This window comes from Benincasa hispida, chromosome 3 (assembly GCF_009727055.1).
Source record: "Benincasa hispida cultivar B227 chromosome 3, ASM972705v1, whole genome shotgun sequence".
In the NCBI taxonomy this organism is placed as follows: domain Eukaryota; kingdom Viridiplantae; phylum Streptophyta; class Magnoliopsida; order Cucurbitales; family Cucurbitaceae; genus Benincasa; species Benincasa hispida.
In genome coordinates, this window is record NC_052351.1 from 4332215 (window position 1) to 4343509 (window position 11295).

The 11295-nt window shown below is 31.8% G+C and overlaps 2 protein-coding genes across 2 annotated transcripts; one reads left to right on the forward strand and one right to left on the reverse strand.

The window, feature by feature from the left end:
* The first annotated feature begins 1166 nt into the window (after nucleotides 1-1166).
* Nucleotides 1167-1529, forward strand: LOC120073074 (uncharacterized mitochondrial protein AtMg00810-like). The gene has a single exon (XM_039025683.1). It carries the CDS (start codon nucleotides 1167-1169, stop codon nucleotides 1527-1529), a length of 363 nt encoding a protein of 120 aa, XP_038881611.1.
* A 5873-nt stretch (nucleotides 1530-7402) lies between these two features.
* Nucleotides 7403-8151, reverse strand: LOC120073076 (serine/threonine-protein phosphatase 7 long form homolog). Its single transcript, XM_039025684.1, has 2 exons — nucleotides 8089-8151; nucleotides 7403-7984 (listed from the first exon to the last, which is right to left on the reverse strand). The coding sequence occupies exons 1-2, from the start codon at nucleotides 8149-8151 to the stop codon at nucleotides 7403-7405; spliced, it is 645 nt and encodes a 214-aa protein (XP_038881612.1).
* Between the last annotated feature and the right edge of the window lie 3144 nt (nucleotides 8152-11295).

Here is an 11295-nt window from a genome sequence, read left to right on the forward strand (position 1 = left end):
CAGTGCATGAGTTAGACCCGCCATCAAATCTAGATACGCACATTTCTGGAACTAATGATGTTATTGTGTGTATGGAGACTGATGAATGCAGGCAAGATAAGGGTGAGGGAAGTAGTAATACTGAAAGAATGGCAAAAAAGGAGACAGTAGAGAATGAAATGATTCTAGCTAATGGTGATGTGGAGGATACTACTGAAATCTATGATACACAGATAGTCGATCATGGTGAGGAGCCTGGAATCTTGAAGGAACGTGATGCATCGCTTGATCTTCCTATAACTCTGAGGAAAGGCACTCGTTCATGTACTAAATACCTTATGCATAGTTATATGACGTATAGTAATTTGGCAATCGAGTTCAAAGCTTTCACTACCAGTTTGAACATTGTGGTGGTTGCAAATGACATAAGTGTGCAATGAAAAACTAGAATGGCGGTCTGCTATTATAGAAGAAATGAGAGCTCTCGAGAAGAATGGAACTTGGGAACAGATGACTCTACCTGAAGGGCACAAGATAGTTGGATGCAAATGGGTGTTTACTATAAAATACAAGTCAGATGGGATGATTGACCGGTACAAGGCTAGACTCGTTGCAAGAGGCTTTACTCAAACCTATCGAGTAGATTACTCTGAAACTTTTTCTCCCGTGGCCAAACTTAACACTATCCGAGTGCTTTTGTTAGTTGTTGTAAATAAGGATTGACCTCTACACCAATTTGATGTTAAAAATGCATTTTTGAATGGAGAACTTGAAGAGGAATTCTATGTGAGTCCTCCTCCTGGATTCGAGAGTCAGTTAAAAAACATGGTGTGTAGATTGAGAAAGTCGCTATACGGATTGAAACAGTCTCCAAAGGCCTGGTTTAACAGGTTCACAACTTTTGTGAAAGCATAGGGGTATGTTCAGAGGCATTCTGATCCCACTATTTTTACAAAAAGATCGAAATTAGGGAAGATAGCTGCTCTTATTGTCTACATCGATGACATTATTTTATCTGAAGATGATGATGCTGAGATCATGAGGCTCAAAACAAAGATGGCCAAAGAATTTGAAATTAAAGACCTCGGTAAGCTAAGATAATTTTGGGAATTGAAGTGGCTAGATCAAAAGAAGGTATCTCAGTCTCTCAATGAAAATACACTCTAGACTTACTAAAGGAAACATGCATGACTGGGTGTAAACCTGTTGACACATCAGTAGAGTACAATGCAAAGCTCAGTGATAAGAATGATAGAGTTCCTGTTAATAAAGAAAGGTATCAGCGGTTAGTCGGAAAATTGATCTACTTGTCTCATACAAGGCCAAATATTTCTTGTGAAGTAGGTGTTGTCAGTCAGTTTATGCAAGCTCCTTGTGAGGATCATACGACAACAACTAAATGTATCCTCCCGTACTTGAAAGGAACTCTTGGCAAGGGTCTAATGTTTAAAAAGACTGATAAACGATTTGTTGAAGCCTACACTGATTCTGACTGGGCAAGTTTTGTTATTGACAAAAAATCGACATCTGGGTACTATACGTTTGTCTAAGTAATCTAGTTACCTGGAGAAGTAAGAAACAAAGGATTGTTGCTAGAAGTAGTGCTGAGGCTGAGTATAGGGCCATGAGTCTTGGGATTTGTGAATAAATCTAGTTGAAGAAAGTGTTATTTGATCTCCAACAAGATAATGAACTTCTGATGAAATTGTTTTGTGACAACAAAATTGCCATCAGTATTGCAAATAACCTGATTCAACATGACAGAACTAAACACGTAGAGATTGACAAACATTTCATTAAGGAGAGATTGGACAGTGGAAACATATGTATCCCTTATATTCCTTCAAATCAACAAGTCGCAGATGTGCTTACAAAGGGGTTATTGTGACAGAGTTTTGATTATTGTGTAAGCAAGTTGGGCCTTGTTGGTATCTATGCTCTGACTTGAGGGGGAGTGTTGAAAATAGGGTTATTAACCTAGGGGCATTTATGTAATTGTGTAGATCCCTAGGGTGTCCTACTGTATATTTATACCGTGTGTCCCTATGTATATAGTATATCAGATTAAAATAATAAGAAAAGATTTTTATATCGTGGTTTTTCTCCCTGTACTAGGATTTCTACGTAATTATGTTGTCATTCTCTTTTCTTCTTCTTTTATTTTTACAATTTTCATTAGAAGTCAGCTAATGATGGAAAGATGAAACCGTTTTTGTTTTTAATCATTGAATACTAATATATTTATAAAGTCGTGTTAACAAAATGTTATTGTTTTGTTGCTTTTATTCTTTTATGAAAAAATATCTTCAAGGACTATCTATCATTCCATCTCGTGGCTGTTTCTATCTCACTTACTTTTTTTTTTAATCTTTATTTTCTTTTTAATTATATGTCAATATGTTTTTTTTATTTAAAAAAAAAAAGGAAGAATGAAGCGATCAAGAAAGTCCTAAACGAGTTTCACGGAGAAATCCATATTCAAAGAGAAGTTGTTCATCACTGAACCAATGAGCCTGGTGGGTATAGTAGTGGCAATTGCCAATATGGGATTGATTTTGAACCTACTATCAAACTAATAAAAAGAGAGATGAAACACATTGTTGAACATCCTTATGTTGCCAAAAACAATAATGTTATTACTTTTGCATGGATGCATACAAGCCTTTTATTTATTTATTTATTTTTGCGCACCATAAAAATTAATATCGACTATAATTAACAAAAAAATTATTTAAAAAAAAACTACTACAATTAAGTTTTTTTTTTTTTGAAAATTTTTGATAGATAGAAAGAATGTCAAACTATTTACCGAAATATTTAAAAAAAAAAAAAAAAAAAACATTGATAGATTTCTATCAGCCTTCTATTAAAGAAAATTAAGATTTTCTATTTTGTCTCAATGGTTTTCCTTATTTTTCTATTTTTGAAAATCCTCCTTTTCTTTTCATTGTATAATAAAGGTGAGAGTTCTAGCTATAGACATCTTCGATCTCTAACAAAAGTTATATGTCAGTTGAGCTATACTCATTTTAAGATATTAGTTGAAAAATAATTTTTTTAAAATAATGAAATTATTTATGTAAGTATATTTGAAAACGTTGTTTAGTATATTTTAGGAAGTGATTTCACATGATCTACATTGTTTCTTTTATATATATATATATATATTTATATTTATTTATTTATTTATTTATTGAGAAGTAATGAATTAATTGGATTACTGAACACTTTTTTTAAGAAACCTTTGATTGACCAATAAAAAAAGAAAAAAGAATGACTGTTTCATTGAAAAAACCTCAAATTATATGGAAGGAAAAAAAAATCACAATCATTTTTAGTTGAAGGGAATGGCAAGATCCCTTCGGTCATCAATTTATGTAGTTTTTTTTTTAAAAAAAAAAAATTAATTTGAACATCATTTAGTGATTTAAAATTAAAATATTTAAGTAAATAGTTTTAACCTTCCTTTGGAATTGTGTACTTTTCAAATAATTCCTTTCAGCTTTGCTTTTTGAAAAATCGGTTGTGAAAAAAAAAAATAAAATATCGTTTGATAAATTTTATTTTTAAATTAGAAAAACTATTAGATAAATTAATACTAAATGGACAATTCAATTATCTGAAGCAAAATAGATTTATTATTTTAATTATTTTCATATTAATAATTAATTTATAATTTATTATAATATGTATATTTTAAAATTTTTATATGATTTGAATTTCAACTGATTTTGTTTCTCAATTATTTGATAAAAGTTTAAGAAAAATAATCGTTAGAAAAAAAAAATCAATTAAAATTTGAAAATATATAGGCAAAAAAATATATTAATGTGAAAGAATATTATTATAATATATTTATTTAAACGGTTAAGAAATTAGTAAATTTATTAAACAATAAAGACGGTTAAGATTTTTCCAAAATCAATTCTTACGATTATAAACGCAATATCAAATGAAGCCTTAAATGGATAAAATGTTTATTTGAGAGGAAATGAGAGGTATGCTAGGTAAGAAAGTAGAAAATTATTTAGGATTTATTTTAGAGATAAAAAAGTTATAAAAATCATATTGAGATAAAAAATTGAGAAAGAGATAAAAACAGTATCGACATGAAAATTTTAGAGGGAAAGAAGTGGAAAGAAAAAGGAGAAATTGTGGTAGATGGTCATATTATGGATGTGATTTTGAAATATGACAAATTTTTGAGTTTATTGAAATATGACCCTTGGTATTTAAGGAATGATCACACTCGTCATATTCTTTTCTATTTATCCTTAAAAATGCAAACGCTTTTTATAAACTAATTTTTGCAAAAAAGTTTTTATGGAAATTTTATTTTTGTATTTTCTTTTTTACTAGATTTATACTTGAAAACTTAAGATTATATTTTTTTAATTAATTATTAAAAGATTTTAAGGTATAATTTATCTTTTTATCTCTATATTTCCGACAAACATATTATATATATATATATATATATTTACCTGGAGATTTTTTTTAGTAAATATGAATCTCTAGATTACATTTTTTTTTTTTTAATGTTACGCTTGGAAAAATCTCCAATCTCCCGTCAATATTAACTTCATTTTCCTTACAACAACGATCAAGTTCGCAAACTCAACTAAAATAATTTCAAAACATGGTTCATAAAACACTCATGACTTGCCAGAACGACAACAAAGATTAAAAAAAGATTAGTTTGGTTATTTTTCTAAGATGTCATTCTATTTGGCTAGAAAAAAATTGTAGGGTAGATAAGGGATGCACATGAATTGGGTTGGGTTGAGTTGATATTTTTTGGACCAATTCGAAAATTTCAGATTGGTCGGGTTGTCAACCCAAATGAATCAAATAAAGTCTCCAACACAAGCTTTAAAATTCGAGTTGGATTGGGTTGTCGGTAACCTAATTTTTCTTTTTAATTAAAAATATGTAAATTTATATACAACACCTGATTAATAACTAAAATCTCATAAAATTCAAATGTTAAATATCATATTGCAAACTTTAAATAAAGACAAATATCATAACAATTTAAAAAATATATTAAGAACTCACAAATTAATAAATACAAATTTGGTCAAACTTTAAACAAAGATATCTATATAAAATTCAGGTTGGATTGAGTGAACCAAAAATTTTTTTAGCTAACCCACGGTTCAATCCATCACAATAAAAACAGAAAAAATCTAACTCAATCCAAGGAATTTGAGTTTTCAAAATATAGCGATAGATTTAGACTAGAAGTATAATAAATTTTAAGCGAGCTTATAGGCTATTCAATTAAGTGTGGAAAAAAGGAAAAGTGTGGGCCAAAAACCCAAACTCCACAGCCTCAGCCAACCCATTTGAATCTGGAAAGGATGATCAATTGTTAAGATGAATATAAATAATATTATATTTTTAAAAATCAATCCTGTCAAAATGATCAATAGTTTTTAGGAAAGAAAAATAATATTTATAAAAGAAATATTATTCATACTCCTTATTGGAGAAAACTTAATTGATTATCCATGGATAGATCTCCACTTCATAAGTACTAATGATAAAATAATATGACAATTAGGTTCTTATCATATGTATTGTATTGATCAATAAAATAGATTAATTTATAATTTTTTTTAGTAATTTAATAATATTTAGAACCTGTCTCTTAAATTAGTGTAGATACGAAGAGTTTCTTATTTTGAAATTCATCGTCAAATAGATACCTGAAATTTTAATAAGCAAATTATTACGATAATATATATAAAGGAAGATGAAAAAAAAAAAAAAAAAAAAACCTTCCAGCTAAAGCGAGAGTATTATGGATGATTATTTTCCATGTTTAATGCACCATACAAACTCATTGAATTAAATTCTTGTTTATGACATATTCTATAAATATAAGAAATATACTATTTTTTTTTCTATAAATATATGTATGTACTCATCTAAGGTCCCATTTCAAATTTGGAATAAGTCATAATGTTAACGTTAATCAAAACATGTGGCCTCAATCTTTGATGGATGACGTTAAAAAATAGAGTATTTTTTCAAACAGTTGACAAAAATGGAGTATATGGGAAAATATTTTTTAAAAATAGGTGGGAGTGGGAAGTATTGATAAAAGTAGGGTAGTAGAATCGTATACGGGGTACACGATTATCATTTAGCAAAATTGTGTACGGGGTATACGATTAACGTTTAATCCAGTCAGCACCACGTTGGCTGACTTGGTTGACCAGTTGCATAGAGACTCGTGGATCGGTCCACGATTTTTTTTTAAGAAAAAATAGATTGACTGTTTTTTTTTTATTGGAGATGTACAACAATATTAAGACTTTTAGGACCAGGAGCACAAATTCATTCATTATTAAACTTAATTATATATTTAATCTACAATGAAAACATAATTATTTTGCACTCATTATTAAAAAAATGTCATGATATTAAAGAATATTTACAATTAGTTCTTTAATTTGAAATTAGAAGTTTACATGAAATTAAAGACGACCTCCCCTGGCCCTTACCCCTCATGGAGGAGTCTTCGTGTCCCTCTAAATTAGGTTCACCCTACTGTCGTTGTCGTCTACGACGAATACGTCTTCGATCGGTGTCATGTTTGCTGGCACATTGAACCCAATTCTGGTAAGTTGTGTTGCACTGAATATTGTTGTACATCTCCGATAAAATTATTCTGTACAACGAAAAAAATCAATATTAAACAATATTCATATCATATATATGAAAAATGTCTGATTTTAAATTTCTTACCATGCAGTAATAGTAAGCGTCGTTAGGTGTGATAAATCACCTTATGATTGAATCGTACTAGGAAAAGTAATCATCTGATACAGCTAACCCATTTGTTAATTCTCCCTGTGCACAACAATCATGTCGTCCATGCCAGTAGAATATATATTCTGTGTGGATTCAACGCCAGTCTTGGTCATGCTTACCTCTCAAGTCAATCTGGTGTAGTGCTGAAAGTGTATAGGACAATGAATGTATCGTTTGTCGCAGACCTAACTGTCTCAACACACGATCTGGATGATGTCACTCTACTATATGGAAGCATATAAGAGGGCTAATAGTTAACCAGTTGTCTTCACACGACAGTAATCAGGTAGTGATGACCAAATTTGTTGTAATGTATGACGTCTAATTAATCTGACAAAAAAAAGAAGATAAGTATACATCCAAAATGTTTTAAATATTTATTTATATATACATTTGTTACCTGATTGTGCATCAGTTTATCAAATATTTTTCGGTACACGAGCAACATATTTGCTAATTGTTCAGAGGAAGCTAATACACCACTCTATCTAAAATTATAAAAAATACAATTAATTTATATTCTTGCATAAAATGATAACGAAATAAATATATAAATAAAATAATACTTGGCACTGAGTGGATGATGATTTGGGGCTTGTAACTAGACTTGTAGTGCTACAATTGGAAATCTATCATAAGCCCATAACTGTAGTAGTGTTATTTCCAACGGTTGTGCATTGATAGCTCGACAAAGTTCTCTATATAACCATGCAAGATATGCACCACCCCACGAGTACGTACCAGCATGCTCGAAATCAAGACAGTAGCAGGAGGAACATGAGAGAAGATTATTTGACTTGTCAGCGAACAAAAATCCTCCAATAAGCTGCATAATGTATGCTCGTGCATACCTACGTACGTTGATGTCGTCGGCATCGGGAGGTAATTCTGGAAACTGGGAAGCCAACCAGAGGATACTCGATCTTGAGCCTTTCAGATCATCTGGTAGAACGCCTAATAGCTCTTCACAAATATTCTTCCAATCATATTGTAGTGAACCTGTCAATGGTTGCCCGTCCACTCGTAACCCAAACTGTATGGCAACATCCTGCAGCGTGATTGTACATTCCCCACAAGGCAAGTGAAATATGTGGGTTTCTGGTCTCCAACGCTCGACTAGAGCAGTAATGGGGTACCAATCAAGATGGATAAATCCGATTTGTGCAACCCTAAGAAAATCTGCCTGTTCAACGTAGGGAATAATGCAGTGATCAAATGGGATAGTATGTTATGTAGATGCCTCCCTTCTCTGACAACTCAAAACTACTGTAGAAGAACTATCCATACCGATTGTGAACGATGCGTATTTTGTTGATATAGTTGTACAAGATTAGAAGGACTAGACTCCATTACCTAAGAAGTTCAATTATATTATATAATAAAATTCATCGCATAAAAGATACATAAAAAGTACAAAGATATAATTACATGAAAAATAAATTCATTACATAAAAAGTACAATTACATAAAATGAAACTATTACATAAAAAATATAAGTACAAAAAGATACAATTACATGAAAAATACAAGTATATAAAATATACATTACATAAAAATATAAGTACATAAAAGATACACCTAATGACCCGAAGACGAAGCACCTAATGTACGTTGTGGACAAGTACATTTGTTATGTCTTCTCTATTGCAAATTGTACATTGAACTTTTTGGCTTGCCTCTCTCCAATCCATTTCATTATGAATGCGCGTACTTTTTGGCCGATCTTGTTCTCTTAGTAAGTCCGCATTCGGACGAACTTCTATAAATGATATTTCTGGCCAATAATCTGGGTGTTCTATTGGATGGAAGTGACCTTCATGACATCGCTTGAAATTGGATAATTTGTAGCATTCATCAATGAGTGGTATGTATGTCAAACGCATGTAATTACAAACTGCAATTACACGAGAGCATGAAATCTTGAATGACTGCCACATATTACAAGAGCATGTTCCTTCTTTCAAGCTCAAAACTTGTGTGTGTTGTCCTTTATAGGCAGAAATCATACTTATGCCAGTTTGTACTTCAAAAATTTGACTTTCCCTATTAATAGGTGTCACCGTATGTGCAGATGCTCGTTTTTTCCACCTTTTAAGTTTTCTCAAGGCATATTCTATATACATGTCCCCACGATCGAGTGCTTCACTGATTTCTTATCTTTGATGTTCAAAATACAGTATTGTGCGATAAAATGTTAGCCTAACCAAAGAATTAATTGGTAACATTCTAGCACCTTTGAAAACACTATTCATGCATTCAGCTGCATTGCTTGTCATCCACCCATAGCACTACCCACCATCATGTGATTGGGTCCATTTTTCCAAGTCAATATCTGAAAAATATTCAAGGCATTCAGGGTTCAATTGTTTCAATTCTTTCATGCACCGAATGAACTTGTGCATTTGGTGTTGATTTCCTGCCTTAAACACCAAAATCTTTTAGCTTTGATTTATATTTCGTATTGAAATTATTGCCAATATAGCGAAGACAATATCGATGGAACGCTATAGGTTCACTCAAACCAATTTCCTCATTATTAATTGCAGCAAGAAATCCCTTATGTTTATCCGAAATCAAGCAAATGTCATCTCTTTGGGTAACATATTCACACAATACCGACAAAAACCAAGACCAACTGGACGAATTTTCACCTTCAATAATAGCAAAAGCAAGAGAAAATATATGCATGTTTGCATCAATAGATAAGGCGGTCAATAAGTCAATAATTTTCCCTTATACTTTCTGTAGATATGAGTTCCATCGATCTGGATTAATAACCTACAATGTTTAAACCCTTCTCTTGTAAGACCGAAGGACCAAGAAACTCGACAAAAAATAGTCATACCTGGCACATCAGACGAAAGGAAATATCAATCTGTTCGTGTTCCTAGATTGTAATTAACAAGAGCACTCAACCAATAAGGAAGCTTTGAATATGATTTCTCCCAATCACCAAACACAACAATCAATGCTTTTCTCTTGGCTTGTCACACCCATTTATAATTAACATTATAGTCATATTGTTTTTTAATTGCTTCTTGGAGTAGGGCCACAGGTACCCAGGATCAGCTCTAACCAAATTTTGGATTTTAATACTCATAAAAGTTGAATCAAGATGTGAATGATCTTGTGTTAATTCTGAAAACAAACATGAGTGATCCCCTTGAAGTTTGGTAATTTTGAACATCCCATGAGTTTTACACCAACATGCCTGTAACCTCCAATCACAACCATCCCTCCATGATTTACATTTGACATACCAAAGATCTTGATTTGATTTCACTATCTCGTAGTGTTCTGTCACACAATATTTCAAGCTGTAAATCTTCTTTAGTATTAAACAACATTCCTTTACGTTAAAATACAATTATCTATACCTATACTCTTTTCCTCCAAAGTACAACCTAGTTCACCTGTTGAATTTGTAATTTCCCAATCTATTTGGGTGAATATATCCGACGGTACCAACTCAAGATCATGTTCCCCACTACTATCATTTCCAAATAATTCATCAACTTCAACATCAATATCACCGTCTCCATCATTTCCAGGTTCAAGAATAACTAAATCTTCATGACGCATCGACATATTTATTATGATTTTTTCAATTGTTATAGTTGACAAAAAAATAGGTTAATATGTCAACCTAACAAAACCCGATTTCTAAGTTCAACATATAACATCTAAATATTATACATTTAAATCCACCCAAATTTAAGATCCATAAACTTTACATTTAAATCAGTAGCCCAACAAATAGGCCAATATAATCATCCAGAAAAATAGTCCAATAAAATCAGCCCAACAAAATCTAATTTCTAAGTTCAACATATATCCAAAAATAAATCGTGGATCCATAAACTACACATTAAGTTCAGCCCAAATGGAAACAAAATGATATATATATGAAGATTATAAATTTAAATCATGGATCCATAAACTATACATTTTCGAACTTGATCCTCATTTTTATAAACAAATACATATATTGGAAAAAATTAAAGAAAAAACTTTACCTCAGTAAAAAAAAATGCTTCGGATGAACAAAATCCTTCGGTAGATCGATTCACGGTGGCAGCAACAAGAGAAAATTAGGCAAAACAGACGTTTTTGGACGAAGTTTGGACAGAGGAAGATGAAGTTTTCGGAGGAAGAACGTTTTGGATGGAGGAAGAAGAAGAGCCACGATGGTTTAATGGAGAAGGGAGTTGTGTACCCGATACACGACTTAAGGTAATCGTGTACCGGGTACATGATTACCTCAGTTAACGTTGCATGACTGCCACATCGACAGTCTGCGTGTGCTAGATCAACAAGCATTTGTGTACCGGGTACACGATTTAGAGTTAATCGTGTACCGGGTACACGATTCAGGCGTAACGTCTCCACGCTTCGTTGTGTGACTCTGATTGAACAACAGCAACCACGAGCGCTCGATCTACACGACTGCAACACAGCACGAACACTTCGCACTCGTTCTCAACGATCTCCTCG

Excerpts from the sequence above, each read along its gene's own strand:
- LOC120073074 (XM_039025683.1), top strand. The coding sequence starts at position 1,167 with ATGACTGGGTGTAAACCTGTTGACACATCAGTAGAGTACAATGCAAAG.
- LOC120073076 (XM_039025684.1), bottom strand. The coding sequence starts at position 8,151 with ATGGAGTCTAGTCCTTCTAATCTTGTACAACTATATCAACAAAATACG. Across the intron at positions 7,985-8,088 it reads ATACGCATCGTTCACAATCG|GCAGATTTTCTTAGGGTTGC; the intron begins GTATGGATAGTT and ends TACGTTGAACAG.